General features: G+C 37.4%; 3 protein-coding genes across 15 annotated transcripts in view; 2 read left to right on the forward strand and 1 right to left on the reverse strand.

Annotated features, from left to right (window-relative positions):
- The window catches only part of LOC123516629, a 57,090-nt gene extending 53,513 nt beyond the window's left edge, over positions 1–3,577 (forward strand). For all 6 annotated transcript variants that reach the window (XM_045276201.1, XM_045276200.1, XM_045276199.1 and 3 more), the window contains one exon: positions 1,627–3,577. In XM_045276201.1, coding sequence (XP_045132136.1) covers positions 1,627–1,707 — 81 coding nt within the window. In that variant the 3' untranslated portion in view covers positions 1,708–3,577. The remainder of the gene's footprint in view (positions 1–1,626) is intronic.
- Positions 3,578–7,645: 4,068 nt separating this feature from the next.
- On the reverse strand, positions 7,646–14,855 carry LOC123516633 (dimethyladenosine transferase 2, mitochondrial-like). 3 transcript variants are annotated; one of them, XM_045276209.1, is made up of 4 exons: positions 14,725–14,855; positions 11,144–12,149; positions 9,792–9,917; positions 7,646–8,145 (listed from the first exon to the last, which is right to left on the reverse strand). In XM_045276209.1, exons 1-4 carry the CDS (start codon positions 14,751–14,753, stop codon positions 7,924–7,926), a joined length of 1,383 nt encoding a protein of 460 aa, XP_045132144.1. In that variant the 5' UTR covers positions 14,754–14,855; the 3' UTR covers positions 7,646–7,923. The 3 variants fall into 3 exon arrangements, with proteins under 3 accessions (XP_045132144.1, XP_045132145.1, XP_045132146.1); XM_045276210.1 differs by lacking the exon at positions 14,725–14,855 and adding an exon at positions 14,224–14,373 and having other exon boundaries at positions 7,647–8,145; XM_045276211.1 differs by lacking the exon at positions 14,725–14,855 and adding an exon at positions 10,810–10,928 and having other exon boundaries at positions 7,650–8,145; positions 11,144–11,285.
- The window catches only part of LOC123516634 (transcription factor IIIA-like), a 30,699-nt gene continuing 27,892 nt past the window's right edge, over positions 14,642–17,448 (forward strand). For 3 of the 6 annotated variants that reach the window (XM_045276212.1, XM_045276217.1, XM_045276218.1), the window contains exon 1: positions 14,864–14,999. The gene's annotated coding sequence lies outside the window, so the exon portion shown is untranslated. Of the gene's footprint in view, positions 14,784–14,863; positions 15,000–16,634; positions 16,692–17,448 lie in introns of those variants that run through there. The other 3 variants (XM_045276214.1, XM_045276216.1, XM_045276213.1) reach the window with 3 other exon arrangements.

A 17,448-nucleotide genomic window follows, 5' to 3' on the forward strand; every position in this document is an offset into this window, starting at 1 on the left:
GCAACAAATACTTCCAATAAACCTTACACACAGTTCTATCTCCTCTCTTAAAGAGTAATGGGGAAAGAGAGACTGTGTGTGTGTGTGTTTCACTGTTTGATCTGCTGCAGTCTCTGACGAGACAGCCAGACGTTACCCTACGGAACGAGCTCAGAGCTCATTGTTTCCGATCTTCGGATAGGCCTGAGAGTGTGTGTGTGTGTTCACCTTGTTGTATTTAGCTACCTTGTTTACTTAACCTATATTCCGGGCGCCGAGGCAGGTTTAAAAGCTGGGCCCTGATTGGCTGCACCCCTCTCTTGCTAGCACCCACAGAGAGGCTGTGTCTCGTATGTCCAGTGAGAAATGTTTTTATTTTATATGCTATAACTCACTTCATATAAGGGATAGCCAGATTTGGTTAACACCATGACTCAGCAGTGACTGTACAGTCAAGATGTATCATAGAAAATTAACAAAAGAAAAAAGATAATGGTATTATGACAAGTTGAACTGCGACGATTTCATAAAAATGTTTATATCCTGTTTTGTTTTGCTCGTTATTTTCAAAGGATGTTCATTGAATGCTGAAATATATTATTGCATCATATAGGAAAAACTCTCATGAGCACGATAGTGTTATCAGAATGCAGGTAAACCTCCACTTAATGAAAACACATTGTCATTTGTAGCCACATGTTACTCGCTGTGGTTTACGGCGAGCTGCTCCACCACCACTAACACTACCATAGAGCGGCTCACCGCAAGTCGCGGCGAGTAACATGTGGCTACAAATGACAATGTGTTTTCATTACGTGGAGGTTTACCTGCATTCTGATAACACTATCGTGTTCATGAGAGTTTTTCCTATATGATGCAATAATATATTTCAGCATTCAATAAACATCCTTTGAAAATAATGAGCAAAACAAAACAGGATATAAATATTTTTATGAAATCGTCGCAGTTCAACTCATCATAATACCATTATCTTTTTTCTTTTGTTAATTTTCTACAATACATCTTGATTGTACAGTCACTGCTGAGTCTTATGGTGTTAACCAAATCTGGCTATCCCTTATATGAAGTGAGTTATAGCATATAAAATAAAAACATTTCTCACTGGACATACGAGACACAACCTCTCCGTGGGTGCTAGCGAGAGATGGGTGCAGACAATCAGCGCCCAGCTTTTAAACCCGCCTCAGTGCCAGAAATATAGGTTAAGTAAACATATCCTTATTTATTCAATTTTTCTTTAATTATGTGTAGGGTGCTGCAACAACCTCCTTACTTAAGCCATTCCAAATATCTACAGTTCTATGTGGAAAACTATACTTCTTGATGTCCCTTAAACACTGACACTTCCTGATATTTTAATTGTGAGTATCCTCTCATCCATGTAGTTCCATCTTCTTTCAGTAACACCAGGCCTTGCTTATCTGTCTTCTCAATTAAGTAAACTATTTTGTGCACATTTTTCTTTCAGGAAGTATTTTATCTTCAATTACATTTCTCTGAATTGAACAATTAGATCCCTTGTTAATTCATATTCATGTTTTCTTCTTTGCAGAATGACATAGAAGTTTACTGATACTGATGATGGTGATGACTGTATACAAAGTAAATTTTCTCTGAATATTTCAGGGTCCAGGAGATGTGTCTGGCGGGTGCAAGTGTGGAATCCGGGGCCAAAAGTGTCATCCAAAGTGTACTTATTGTCACTAGCACTGCCTTTTGTTGACTCTTCATATTATGAAAAGATATCATACTCTAGGCTCTTGAATGAGAATATCTGACTGTAAAAGGTAGTGTACAATTCAAACTCCATTTTCAAAGGTTTCATATATATAATTTGTTTTTGAGAGAAATAGAATGGGAGCTTTCCTCATGGTCATGCATCCTTACAGTAACTAGTGATTTCTATTCACTGTTCGTGCTTGATTCCAGAAAGGAAGGTGCTTAGATTTTCATTCTTTCTTGCAGAATAGTTGATAAATGGATACAGTAAACCATTGTTGTTAGGAATGTCAAATAAGATCAGTGCTGCAAGCCAATTGAACGAAGCTCACATTTGATGAACTCTCCCTTATTAAAGACAAAAATAATGGACCCTCAAGCCTCTCAAACAACTATTGCTTGTAGCAAACTAATTGTTGCTCAATGCAGAAGAAAGTTGTTGGTTAAGTTAGAGTGATTACTCTTTTTATATTTGCTACTAAACAACTTCCCTAATACAACAACCTCAGTTCACTGAGGGATCCTATGATTCTATGATGGTGATCACTGGATACAGTATATTTTACAATACAACAAACTGGTTTCTCCAAGTAGTTCTTTAAATCAAGGGTGTATTGCATATTGCAGAAACATGTGAAAGATTTTTTGTGACTGCCTAATCCATCCTCATTCGCCAAGACTTCAAAGGGCACAGGTGGGGGACAGGAATAATTTAGTGACAAATACTTAGGGCACACAATTGACCACTATCAGATTAACAAAGATCACAACATTAAAAGAAACACCTAGATTGTCTTTGCACTCTAGTGTTTCAAACCAAGACCTCCTTAGATGTGAGTTGACAGTAATCTGTGAAAAGCCCTTCATAATGGGAAGGTGCTTGCATGGAAGGCTGCTGTAAGGGACTCAGTAGGGAAGTTTTGTGGTGAAAGAAATGAAAAGATATTCTATAAAAATCATATGAAATGAGTAAATCTGATTCCTCTTCTAAACAGTAATGATGCAGCTTTACAAGTAACACCATAAAGTGTAATAATTTATTCAGTAACATTAGTATGACTGTGAAGGTATAGACATTTTAAGTGTATGTGTCCTGAAATAAGGCATGATTTTTTGGGGGGCAATATTTGGCTTACTCTTTTAAAACAAATCTTCCCTTTGGAACACAAGTTGTTGCTAGGGAGTTGACTTGGAAATTACAGTGTTACCTATTTTCTACCTGTAATAGTTTGTGTGCTGCAATATTTATTTATGAGAATGGAGATTGGAGTGTATAGAATGCATAATATCAAACTAGATTTTGTAGCACCTGCTGATCTTAAAACAAGTAGTAATTTATTGATGAGGTACGACAAATATCTGTGATATAGTCTGCTATTACTTATATTGAGGCAGTGCAGTTATTCATTGGTAATTGCAACATATTAATAATGTTACACATAAAGGTGGGAAAAACATCCACCATGTGATCATCAGTTCTTTAATATATTATATTGTATTATATATTCATGCTGGAGTGAATGATTCATTTACTAGGCACTGGTTGGAATAGAAAATATTACTCTAGTCAGTTTGTCATATCTAGTCAGTTTTGGAGAACTAAGAGATTTATATACTACAAGCCTCATTGTACTTTAGTGCAATGCAGGTATCCTACAATTCAACATATTTAGGATTCTATTTCCTATCCAGTTGGTGGAATTTATGCATTAACCAAACCTAAGCATAAGTTTTGTACTTTAACCCTTCATAAGGTCTGTCAAACTCATTTTGTACATTTTTGTATTCTTGCTATTCATGTATATGTCCTGCAAATAGAAATTAATGTGAAATGATGTGTAATATACTCAAGAAAATATATGTGATTTATGGCTAATAATATCCTTAGAAAAAAGTAATGAAAATACAACATAATGGTTTTAGATTGCTTATAGTTATATCTTTAGTTACTGTATCTATATACACTTGACTGTAAAAAATCTAGCAACTTCGGGACCTGAGGACTGCCATATTTTTCAAAATTCTGGATTTTTTATGTATATGTTTATACAGTTTATATTTAGCAGAAATGAACTACCAGTGCAGGTGGCTGATATTCCAACACATGCAGGCTTCACTGGGCAAGGTTTGAGTTTCGGAAAGCTGATGGCACCATTCCATGGTCCATAATCTGAGTATTGCATCAGAACACAATTCTCCATCATAATAGACAGCAACAAGACAAGTGGTTCCCAGAAGGTGTGGGAGTATGACAGGGTTCCTTCATGTCTCCCTCACCACTTAATGTGTACCTTGAATTTGTTATGAAAAAATTAGTAAGTGTAAAGAACAAATCTGAATATGGTGAGGACTTAGTAAGTGAAATAAGATACGCAGACAACACTATACCCATAGCAGAGGCACTGAGCAATAGAGGACAGTCACAGAGGAGTTAGAAGAAGGTTTGTAGGTGATGGGGGCAAGATCAGTGGAGGAAAGAGCAAGATCATGTCATCTGTGAATGATAGGATTGCCATTGACCATCAAGACTTGGAACATGTAGAGGAGTTTACATTCCTGGAGAGCATTGTACTGCACCAAGACCTGAAAATGATATCAAAAGAAGGATAGCTTTGGCAGCAGCAGATTTTGGAACACTCAGGAGAACAGTGTGGAATAGGAGAGACGTATCCAGAAGATTGAAGGTAAGATCATACAAGGCTCCTATCCACCCTATTTCCACACACACATTGCAGACACGGACTATGAGGCAGCAGGAGGAGAGAGTCCTCCTCGCCTTTGAAAGCAGGTGCCCGAGGGCCACACTCGGAATGATGTTAAGAGATGCAGTCAGGAACAAGAGGGCAAAAAGAGAGCTGGGAATGGAAAGGACCACACTGGATGAGATTCAGCAAAATTGGAACAGATGGTTTGGTGACACTGTCAGAACACCACAGGAAGAATGTGTCTCCTTGGCATAGAAGGGGAATATGCCAGCCAATGACCCAGAGGGTGTCCCTCCAAGAGATGGCCAGGAAAGATTAGAGGGGATTTGTGTGTCCCATTACAGACAGCAGAGCACAACATCGTCAGGGAGAGAACAGAACTGGTGGAGGCTGGTGGTGGCGTGCCAGCAAGAGCAGAACACACCTCCACTATTAAGTCAAGTCATATATAGTATACATGAGACCAACAAAATGGAAAACAAAGGTAATTTTTTTTTTTTTTTTTTTTTTTACAAACAGCATGGCATCAATGTTTAAATATTTAAAGATCAATAACAAAATTGTCTCTTACAGGATGTTATGTAGAATCTACATTAATGCCTTTTGCTATGCAGGTCATCCAGGTGTCATAACAATTTTATAATATCTGGATCTACAGCACTTTTGAATTGTTTTACTTTACAGCCATATATATATATATATATATATATATATATATATATATATATATATATATATATATATATATATATATATATATATATATATATATCCTCGTTATATGGTATATATATGCATTCCTGAAAACCTTACCGCAAATCAAAATTACCGTATACCGAACCCATTATAACATGTAATAATATAGAATGCATTCCAGCACGTCAAAAGTCACCCCTACAGAAATGAAAATACATGAAAATAGTCATATATATATATATATATATATATATATATATATATATATATATATATATATATATATATATATATATAAAGTTTTGGGGCCATTATGGGTGCATCACTGTGTGTCGAGATAATATCCACAAAAAATACACATAAGGATTTCACTTGTGTTCAATGGGAAATGCAGGAAGAGTCTGATTGTTGTTGTGAAGTCATCCACGTCACACTTCCCGCGCCACCCAAGCTCAGGGCTCACTGATAGCTGACTTTTGGTGGGACGTTCAGGCACTTTGGCTTGACGCCTGAGGTTTCCTGATGTTTACATATCGCTTGTGGACACTGGGCTAGCTGGAGTGTTCATCAAACTCTCCACAGTGCTGTAAACAACTAAACATGCCGAACGATTGCTCAGTCTTTGGATGCAATTACATGAAAAGAAAAACAGCAGGTTTAAGCATTAAGTATTTCAAGTTTCCCAAGGAAACTTGAAATACTTGTTCCCGGGGTGATGTGTTCAATGTAGACAATGCAGTGATATGTTCCATGCATTTTACAAGTTCTGACTACAAGAATGATTTAAAGCATCGCCTCTTAGGCACTGAGGCACCCAAGAGTTATAAGCCACTGACAGATACTGCAGTTCCATCCCTTAATTTACCTCAAGGTAGGTTAAATTGATGAATTTTCTAAGTGATTATTGTATGTCTCTGTACTGCTTATAGTGGTATATAGCCTACCTGTGAAGCAAAAGCATTACCAGTGTTATTTAGGTGTAAGCCTACTTCAGTTTCAGCCCCAACTAATTTTCACTGATGATGTCATATCATTTTTTACCAAAATATCTGTGTACTTTAGAATTAGGAATCTAAATAATAACATTAAGACAAATAAGAAAAAAAACATGTCATGCAAAGGTCAAAACAGAAAGCTAATGAAACTGACCACATGAATGATATGTAGGTTATTTTTTCACTAGGACTATATTACCTGTTTTCCTTTGATGTTTATGTTATGATTAAGTGGATCATATTCAATAACAAATATTGAATATTTATGCTACCATTATGAATGGTGTGAACTTAATTTTTCTTTGTATTATGACTACTGTTTGCCATAATTATGAATATATTTGTGCTTACAATAGACCCTTTAATATTCCATTTATTCATCTAATTAGTAATGCAGTTAAAAAAAGGGAAGGGGAAGAGATAACAGGCTCCAAGGATGGTCAAGTTAAAGTCAGTATTGTGAGTGACGGGAAGGTGTAGCGTTGATGACGTCATCACCCCTGCTCCCCCGTGTTGGGCCCTCTCGGATGACATGAGTGGATACCATATCTGTGAATTTTTCTTACTGTATATCAAACCAAGGGTAGTAATTTCCAGATACCGTAACTGTGAATTAACTGTGAATGTACTGGATAAAGAACTACCATATAACGAGGACTTACTATATATATATATATATATATATATATATATATATATATATATATATATATATATATATATATATATATATATATATATATATATATATATATATATATATATATATATATATATATATATATATATATATATATATATATATATATATATATATATATATATACACACAGCATGATATATTTTCCTTGAAGGTACACCATATAAATAACTGGAACTACATAAGAGCTTTGTGCTTTGCTTCATGATTCCATGATGTTTATTTCAACAAAGCAAAAACATTGTCTTACAGCTTAATTTTATTTTCATCATTTTTTTTTTTTTTTTTTTTTTTTTTTTTTTTTGCCAGAATTGACTGTTCAACTCCACACTTTTTGATGCTCCATATGTTTTGGTTTGTTAACCAAACTGCATTGGAAGTTTATTCAAGATGACAAAAATTTAGCTGCATTGTAATGATTATTCTCTGGTACCAACACTGAGGGAGTGCCAAGGGGCCGCCGTGGTACAGTGGAACCATGCGTGCTTTGGGATCCTAGAGGTCTCCAAGCGCACGGGTTCGAATCCTGTCCACGGTCTGAGTGTAGGTTGGGCTTCCTCACTCGGGGCAACGGTTTCCTAGCGGGTGGGCTTTAAGATAGGAGGTACCCTAAAAAGTATCCCCTTTAGCCCATAAATTCCCGTGAAAAGTAAAAATCGCTCATACCATATTAAAGACTATTGGGTAACCTGTTTCCAATGGGACTCCAAAATGTTGATCTCTTTTATATTTTATCTGATTGGATTGTATTACCTGCAAAAGATGAAACTTGAGTGTGAGGTGAATAATATTTATGTTTGTATTTATTTATTTATTTTACTTATATTTATTTCTCTCTCTCTCTCTCTCTCTCTCTCTCTCTCTCTCTCTCTCTCTCTCTCTCTCTCTCTCTCTCCACTCCTTGTCTTAACAACTTCATGCACTTCACTGCCTTTTCTGCTTATTTACTTTGTCACTTTTGAAAGTCATGTACAGTATTTTTGTTTGGGCCACATCTCTTACAGTTCCACTCATAGAAACATTCTTCCTCTACCATCGACTGCTGAAGGAAAATATGAAATTTCAAGACTTGCAGAAGTTAGGGAAAAAAAAGGCTACAAAGTGACTTTCAATTTTCCAAGAAGTCATGGTCATCCAAGTCAGTAGTTTCATCTGCTGATTTACTCTCTAACATTTCTTCATCTTTTGATCCATATCTTGCAACAAACTGCTGTCTTTGGTAATGGAAGGTAGATTCCCGATAAGATGGAAATTTTGTGAAAATCTTGTAGGCTTGCAATAGTTGCTCTGTTGATAACTCTCTTGGATGTGCAAATACATGGAAGCCATTCTGAAAAAGTGAAAAATGCCACATACTTTATAACAACAACAACAACAATAATAGTAATAATAATAATAAAACTCAGTCAGCACTATGCTCCATATACGTAATATATGTAATGTAAAAAAAAAAAAAAAAAAAAAAAAAAAAAAACTTAAGCATGAATGAGCTTGTGAGGTTATCTTTATAAGAGGAGTAGATCACAAGATTTAATTCCCTTACATTTCTCTCTTCTTCCACTGAAACCTAAGTAGTATGTATACATGTGTGTTTATGCAACTTTCAGCCCTACGACTATTTTTACTGTACAGTATCCTTTTACAACATACTGGAATATGAAGACATGTATTCTGAATGACCTTGTTAGGTGAACTGAATATGTAAAAAGAAGAGGAAAAGTATATTTAGATTTTTTTCTTCAATATGGAAGATAGTGAAGATAATATACAGTAATCAGGTACAGTGGAAACTTGTATTACAAGTGCACCAGATAATGAGAATGAATAGTCTGTGGAAAATGCTGAGTCTGAGGCAGGTTTTGGTCTTACTTTATGAGTGAAAATCCACATTATAAGCATTACAAGGTTCACACAGTGACTGCAAGGCTCACACTTACTCTCCTGACAAGTTTAGTCACCACCCAGTCAATGAAATGTTCACATGAACATTTCATTGTGGAAGCATGCATCGTCTTTTTGATACATAAATCATCCCATCTTTAAGGTAATTAAATTAATAAAACTATTTATATTACTTATTTTGCATTCTCTTTGCATTATGTTTTTATAATAACCATTAGTTGTGTAACTACACATTTGGGAGGTGAGATGATTTTGGAGACTTGAAATGGATTAATTGTATTTCAATTCTATTGTAAAATGAGCTAGGTCATGGAATGAATTCAACTTGTAATGCAAGATTTCACTGTACATTCCAGCAGAAATGAGTGTGTTCCTGAGTGGTCTACAGTCAGCAGGTGTGAGTGTGTGTTCCAGATTGGTCTACAGTCAGCAGATGTGTGTGTGTGTGTTCCTGAATGGTCTACAGTCAGCAGGTGTGTGTGAGAGTGTTCCTAAATGGTCTACAGTCAGCAGGTGTGTGTGTGTGTGTGAGAGTGTGTTCCAGATTGGTCTACAGTCAGCAGATGTGTGTGTGTGTTCCTGAATGGTCTACAGTCAGCAGGTGTGTGTGTGTGTTCCTGAATGGTCTACAGTCAGCAGGTGTGTGTGAGTGTTCCTGAGTGGTCTACAGTCAGCAGGTGTGTGTGTGTCTTCCTGATTGCTCTACAGTCAGCAGGTGGGTGTGAGAGTGTTCCTGAATGGTCTACAGTCAGCAGGTGTGTGTTCCTGTGTGGTCTACAGTCAGCAGGTGTTTGTGTGTGTGTGTTCCTGAGTGGTCTACAGTGAGCAGGTGTGTGTGTGTGTGTGTGTGTGTGTGTGTGTGTGTGTGTGTGTGTGTGTGTGTGTGTGTGTGTGTGTGTGTGTGTGTGTTCCTGATTGGTCTACAATCAGTAGGGGTGTTTCTTGCTGATTGAGAGAGAGAGAGAGAGAGAGAGAGAGAGAGAGAGAGAGAGAGAGAGAGAGAGAGAGAGAGAGAGAGAGAATGTACCAGTAATGTTGATATAGTAATACGTACATGCTGCGATAGAAGCTCACCTTAATAAGTTCTGGGCCACAGTCAGGGATCCAACGCTCCATGCCTATGATGAGTGAGTCGACCCTCTTGATGCGTGACACGGTGTTCATGAAGAAGTGGAAACTCTCCCGCTCATTGTTTGGCACCTATTAAAAAAGACAAACTGTCAAGTAGTACATTCACATATCTGCACTGGCCTCTGTTTTTTAATCCAGAGTAAAAAAAGTAAGGCATATCTTAAGACCTAAACATAGCTCTAAATGTATATTTTGGGTAATGGTGTTTTCTCAGAATGCAAATAAACTTTTCTTCCCGACACAACTAGCCCTAAGTTTCAAGTTACTTATTTCTAATACTGATGACTTTGCTATACCTCTGTACTCATTAACAATTTACTCTAGCCACTTCATTTTATTGTTTATAGTTTCTACCAATGATATATGGTAGTTGCCAAAGAACAAGACAAAATTCTCAATCGATCTCAGCATCTGTGTGCCACTCAATTACACTCTACCCTCGAAACAACGGACAAATGCGTGCACGACCCTGTCCGTAGATTGCAAAAGTCCGTTCTTTGCAAAAGTACGTAAAAAACTATAAAATGTACGTAAAATACTGTGTAATCATTAAGAAATCATTCAAGCAGTATTACAAAGCATTAAGTACAACAAATAACCTGAAATAGATGACATAAGCATTGTCAGTTTAATAAATATTAATAAACAATTCAGAAAACGAAGTTCTCTCACCTTAATACGCCACCTACCGGACAATAATTTGCCGGGAACGAACAATCGCGTGCATTTTAATATTCGTCCATAGATTAAACCGGACTCCAGAATTTGTCCGTAGTTTCCAAAATCCATTGATGGGAGGTCCGTTGTTTCAAGGATCGAGTGTAATTTCTTGTAGTTGCATGGGAGAACAGAGCACCAATAATGGCTGAACTGGTATCTCAAGGTAGAAGTGACCTTGGCTACACTCACATAACAGTTTTGGAATAGATTTATCAGTGGAGAGATAAAGAGGTTTTCATACATGCATTCCAGAGTTCACTTCTTAGTGTTGGACATCTTTCTTTAACACCCATCCAATGGTTATCAAACTGCTCATTGCTCATTACTGGTGAAAAAAATAACATCTGTTGTTGCCTTCTGCTGGAAAATAAAAAGTTAAAGTATTACTTGAGTATGAGAAAGAACTGTGTATGCACCAGTGGGTGAAGAGCTGAGTGCTTTGTGTCAAGACCATGATTACCAGGTCCTGTGATAAATCTAGTGGTCTTTGTATGCCAAGTTACTACAAAAATAATGAGCAACTTTAAATCCTGAATGTGATCCACTAATACTGTAATACCCAGTAGTCCACTTACCTCCTGGAGAAATTCCTTTTTTGCTGAAATCTTGACAAGATACACGTCCTCATCATCCTTCAATTTTTTCCTAGACTTGGTGCAGATGGGATAAAAACTTTCCTTGGGTGTTACATGTAAGGTCTCCACATTAAAGTAGTATTGAAATAATAGACCATGACTATTATACACATGATTAAGATCACGGGTTATTTTACAGTATATACTGAAAGGGATGTATATGTACAAGACAGGTGAGATTTCTCCAAACAAAGAACATTGAAAGGTGTATGAGAAAATCAGTCTTGCAATAAATTTAGCATCATATATCACACCAACAATTTTTACTGGCAAAAATTCAGATTCTTCTTTTCTCAATATTGGATCTAAAAAGTTCTGTAATATTGGCTTTTCAGGCTCCTTTTGATCTATGATATAATATCCATAAAACTTTTCAAAATCATACTTTTGTATCTGGAGACGGCTTGAATATTGGGGCAGCAGTACCTTTTTTAAATATGACCTGAGTTTGTTATTAGGTTCATAAACTACAACACTGTTATCAGTCTGGGTTAAAATGGTTTCAGACAGCACCCCAATCCCAGGAGAAGACTCAACTATGATATCACTGTCTCCTAGATCTTTTTTTAAATGTGTTACTAGCGTCTCTGCTACATTTTTGTCCACTATATGTTGTCTTCTTGTTCCTTTAGATCCTTTCAGAAGCATTTTTATCTTTTTACTGAGATCATGAATGTTTTTGTCTTGACTGATTTTAGTGTTGTCTTCTGGAAGAGTGGGCTGTAAAGAGGCTGAATCTGAATCTTCTCCATTAAGAAAAAATTTCCTTTCAGTAACACTACTGGCTTTCCCAAGACATGCAGAGCACTTAGAAAAGTTTCTGTCTTCCGTAATTCCTATATTTCCTTTTAAAGAAAACTTGTTCAAATATTTCTGACAAGCAGAGTACAAGTATGATGGCTTTGGAGCAAAGCTTATCCTGGAGAATCTTATAACCATCATCATCCTGTGAAAGTAAAAATATTTTTAATATAGTATCACATTCAGAAAGTTACATCAATTATGAAAAGAATATTAACATGAACTCATATATTTACAGACTCTCTTGATATTAAAATTCCATCATTCATAAGCTATTTTATTCAATTAAACAAATAAAAATGTACAACAGGAATAAGATCACACAAGCTGAAGAGCACACTGGTTATAACCAGGGATAAATGATGAAATAATAGTGCAAGATTCCAATGTATGAGGTATCAAATCTATTACAATAATATTTGTGTGATGGCTGGACCTTTGTCTTTGTGAAGATAAAATCAAGTTCACTTAATCATGTATATTCACCATCATCATCAGCCTATACAAGTTCACTGTGGGACAAAGGCCCCTTCATTGGTGATAGGAAGCTGAGCTAGACACCACATCAAGCAGGCTTGTGGTGTCTTAGCACACGCACAGGTTAAAAGGAGGCAGTACAATTAGTATTTTATTATGTCAAAAATTCCGGCTTGCAGGTGTGAAGCAGCAAGTTTGCTATGCCTTTCACCAGTGGCCACTCATCAACCCCTCACGGACGCCACTAACCATGAAGCAGAGAATCAAATTGCATGGCCAATGTGTGTATTGTGAAACAGCAGAGACTGAGAAGGCCAATGATACTGACCAAAGTGGTGTGAAATGAGTATGAGTGAATCTTTAAGGGAGAAAGGCAAGGGAGGTGACTGTGAATGGTACAAGTTCATGATAGATGACTGTTAGGTACTAGCTAAACTAACCTAACTTAAACTAAATATAGCACTGTTTCTGAGGCGACGTACTGGTTTTCAAAAAGCACCATATGAGTCAATAAATGACGATAACGGCCGAGCGCGCAAAAAAAAAAATCTTACACGTGAAGTACAATGAGTTTACTACCTTAACATGCAGTCGTGTCATGCCCGTACGGTGTGTGCTACTGAGTCTGACAAGGACCGATACTAAACATTAACCAAACTTTTTTGTAGCTATAATTTGTAAAAGTCAAGAATAGGACCTCTTTTCTAATCATTAAAACAAGCATGCAAGATGATAAAGTACTTACTATACAACATGTCTGTGATGTTTTTAATGTGGGGATGGCTTTTGTAAGGCTGTAGTAATTGAATGAATATTCCAGTGCCTGCAGAATCTAAGTCCACAATGATTTGGTTGGTTGTTACAGTTTGGTACAATAAACTCTAAATGATTTGTTCTTACTATTTACAACATTTTCAGTAAGTACACTACCTGCCGCAAATGAATAATAACGCTACAATAGGTCCGGAAATATGCAGTGTTCGGCGAGTTTTCTCTAAGTCCAGCAAGCTGTGGTGAGCCACGCTCCAGCCAGTGATTTCTAATATGGCAGCAGACAGGTGTATGGATTGTGATCTTGGGTTATTTGCATTTGTTTTGAAATATAGTTAGGTTTGTTAAGGCTAGGCTAGGCTAGGTTAGATTTCGTTTAGGTTAGGTTATGTTAGGTTAGTAAATTTTCCTAATTTTTCGTTAAAAAACGGCTTTTTTGTTCATCGATTTTTTTTTTCGGATCGCCTTATTTCGCCCCCTTAAAACCCCCGATTCCCCACAATCCCCCAAGCTTGCTGGAACAGGTGGGGGGGGAGGAGATGGAGGAAAAGGAGGAGGTCCTATTCTTGACTTTTCCCCTATAATAAAATCCGTTCTGCTGTAGTGTTTAAAGCTGCATGTGATGCACCATTCAGCTATAACTATTATGCTAAATTTTCTATGCAAAAACTTTCTGACTAGTTGGCGCATTAGCAGGATGCGGTTTTCCTTACTTAACAAAATATAAGATCGTAGTGCTGTGCAATAATTTGTACCACTGCACAGTGCACACTCGCTGTTAGGGATTGGCGAATCCACCACCACCATTAGGTATGAAGGTAGGCGCCAGGCCCGGAAGGTGGATCAAAGGGGTGGCAAGGGAGCTAGCTCATGCTACATGAAAGCTGGCATCTAACGAAATTAAAGAAATTAATTATCATGATCCAAGAGAGATATGAATAAAATGCAATCAAGTGTGATACTATATATACCTATAAGAATAGAGTGGAGAGAAACTGGACAAGTCGAAGTGTAAGTGTGTACTGATGTACTACCTATATACCTAACTAGCTTCAAAATTTCAATTAAAACGTACGTACCCACCAAGTTATATATGGTAAAATAAACACCTTAAAACTAAACAATAGACAATATTAACGAGTGAAAATACTACCTAAATGATGTATATGTGATGATCAAAATGATAATTCATTCCACTTCCTTCATCAGTCTTGTTTATGCCAGAGACAGAAATTAGGTAAACATTTGCACCAATTCAAACAGGAGAAACGGAGATATTCGGAAAACAATTACCCAGCAACTAAAACAAAAAAAAAAGCTAAAAATGTTGCATAAGCTTTATAAAATGAGGATGAAAAGTGAAGGAAATAGAAGAAACCAATGAGTGTGTTAACACAGGACTCGGGGGGAGCCGTTGCGATGGTGAATCCCCCGGGCCATTTGCCAACCCTGCCACCACGTTCACTCCTCACATGTGAGACGTGCAGTGCAATGTCTGCATCAGCTGGGGCGGCCAAGGGTCTGGTTTGTGGTTAGTGGTTATACGTTCATTGTTCCCGGTGCAGGAACACTAACTGTTGCAGTGCCTGGCTGCCACCCACAGTGCTTCAGTGCCGCACCGCACTCACCTCGATTATAGCCCGCGAAGTGTTGACAGCAGACCAAAGTCATCTTCCTGGCACAGTACAAATACATTTCTTTGCTTACCTGGTGAAAGTATAAAAAGCAAGAGAGTCTACACCTCAAGGTTTGTCTCTTCTTAGTTTCTTCAGTGTCACACTGGTCATACGTAGCTGTCGTTAAACATGTTTACACTTTTGCTGCTTGTTAAGTTGTTATTGTTTCAGAGAGATTCCATTTATTTATCATCCTTGAACTGAAGAATTAATGTACAGACGGCAATGTTTGGAGTTGGACAAGGAGCTCCTTGGCACTATAGAGATTCCATTTATTTATCATCCTTGAACTTAAGAATTAATGTACAGACGGCAATGTTTGGAGTTGGACAAGGAGCTCCTTGGCACTATCCTAATATAGACGTCCCTCCAGCTGTCCTTGTTTCCCGGTTCCCCCTTCATAGTTCTTTCACTCACCTGATGGGACGTGGGAATGAAAATATAACCCAAACTAACCAAACTCAAACTTTAACTTAACCTAATCTAACCCTAACTTTAACCTAATGTAGTTTAGCTAACTTAACCTAGTTAAGGTGACATACATTGCTGAAATGTCTTCCTCAGAACCCTTCTACCCAATAATGTGGTTAGGTTATACTAGCTAGACTAGGCTAGGGTAGGTTAGGTTTAGTTAGTTTTTGTTATCATATTTTCATTGCCACATCCCATCAGCTGAGTGAAAGAGATGCAGAGGGGAAGGTGGGGAAACGAGGACAGCTGGAGGGACATCTATATTAGTATGGTGCCACTTCCTCAGTGATGGGTTTCACCAAGTATGCATCAGGGAGGAACGTTTAGAGTTTTTCCATGTAGCTTAGAGTGAAAAACTGGCTAAGAGCAAAAAAGAAAAAAAACACTTAAAATGCCAGTACCTGTGTAGGTGTGAAAGAGTTAGCCAAAGGAAAGGAATAAATGTCTTGAAAGTTTCCTCTTAAATGAAGTCAAGTCATAGGAAGATGGAAATACAGAAGCAGGCAGGGAGTTCCACAGTTCACAAGAAAAAGTTATGAATGATTGAGAATACTAAGGTGGCAGTGTTAATCAATATAGTCAAAAGAGGATATGGCTTTGGAGAGAGTGTAAATACTTTTGAATGATGCCATGGAATCACCTACATCACTGTCAGGCTGGAAGGTCTGTGTGTCCCAGATTGATCTGTAAATTGAAACATATGTTAGAAGATCACCATATATATATATATATATATATATATATATATATATATATATATATATATATATATATATATATATATATATATATATACACACATACAGTAATTCCTCATTATACGGTACATATGCATTCCTGAAAACCTTACCGCAAATTGAAATTACCGTATACTGAACCCAATATAACATGTGATAATAGGGAATGCATTCCAGCACGTCAAAAGTCACCCTTGCAGAAATGCAAATACATGATAATAGTCATAAAAAAAAAAAATGTAAAGTACTGTGCAAGAGAAATAAACAGACAATGCTTTTATTTACCTTTCATTCGTCATGTATTCTATAAGATGATGTCCCTCCCAAGGCTAAGGAACAGTAGGGATTTCAGCCCTTGCTCATCTTCGGCTGAGTGGGCAGAGGAGGATAAGACGTCGTCTGCACTTTCGGAAGCATATGTGGAAGGGCCAGCTGTAGCAGCGTCGGCACGTTTCACTGGTTTAAAGAAAGAGGATATGGAGGAAGGGCCAGCTGTAGAACCGTTGGCAGCGGATGTGGAAGGGCCAGCTGTAGCAGGGTCGGCAGGTGTGACAGGTGTGACTGGCTTGAAGAATGAGTAGATGGAGGACTGTTTATTTTTTCTTGTTCTTTCATCATAGATTTCTTGATAAATCTTGACACTTTTCTCTACGTCATGAGCCACTTTGCTACTCCTGGCAGGATTTGGGTCACGTTCCTTCAGGGTTTCCAGAGCTTTTTTGATACCACCAAGACATTCTCTAAGAGTTTTGATGTCCAGGCCACGCACAGGTTCTTCTTCCTCGTCTCCCTCTTCTTCTGCCTCCTGTGATGCCTTGTCTAGCTCTATAAGTTCATCATTCGAGAGAGGTTCAGCATGGCTTTCCAAAAGATCTTGAACATCATCAACTTCATCAAAGCAAGGCCTATGGCACAGATTTACTGTAATTTCTGATCGCACCGATGTCGTCTTCAGTGAAGTCCGGGAAGTCATGCACGCATTCTGGCCATACTTTATTCCACGCCAAGTTCATGGTAGACATCTTCACTTCGCCCCAAGATGACTTGATGTTATCTAAGACGTGCTTAATGTTATGACTTCTACCATTCTCTGATAGTGGGCTTGCCAGGCCCATCTGTGCCTTTTATTAGTTGCTGCATGGTTCACCACTGGTAGTAGGCTTTAAATGTTTGCCATAATTATTATGAATATATTTGTGCTTACAATAGACCCTTTAAAATTCCATGTATTCATCTAATTAGTAATGCATGTAAGTAATATGTAATGTAGTTAAAAAAAAAAGAGGGGGGGAGGGGAAGAGATAACAGGCTC

Source organism: Portunus trituberculatus, chromosome 41 (genome assembly GCF_017591435.1).
Source record: "Portunus trituberculatus isolate SZX2019 chromosome 41, ASM1759143v1, whole genome shotgun sequence".
In the NCBI taxonomy this organism is placed as follows: domain Eukaryota; kingdom Metazoa; phylum Arthropoda; class Malacostraca; order Decapoda; family Portunidae; genus Portunus; species Portunus trituberculatus.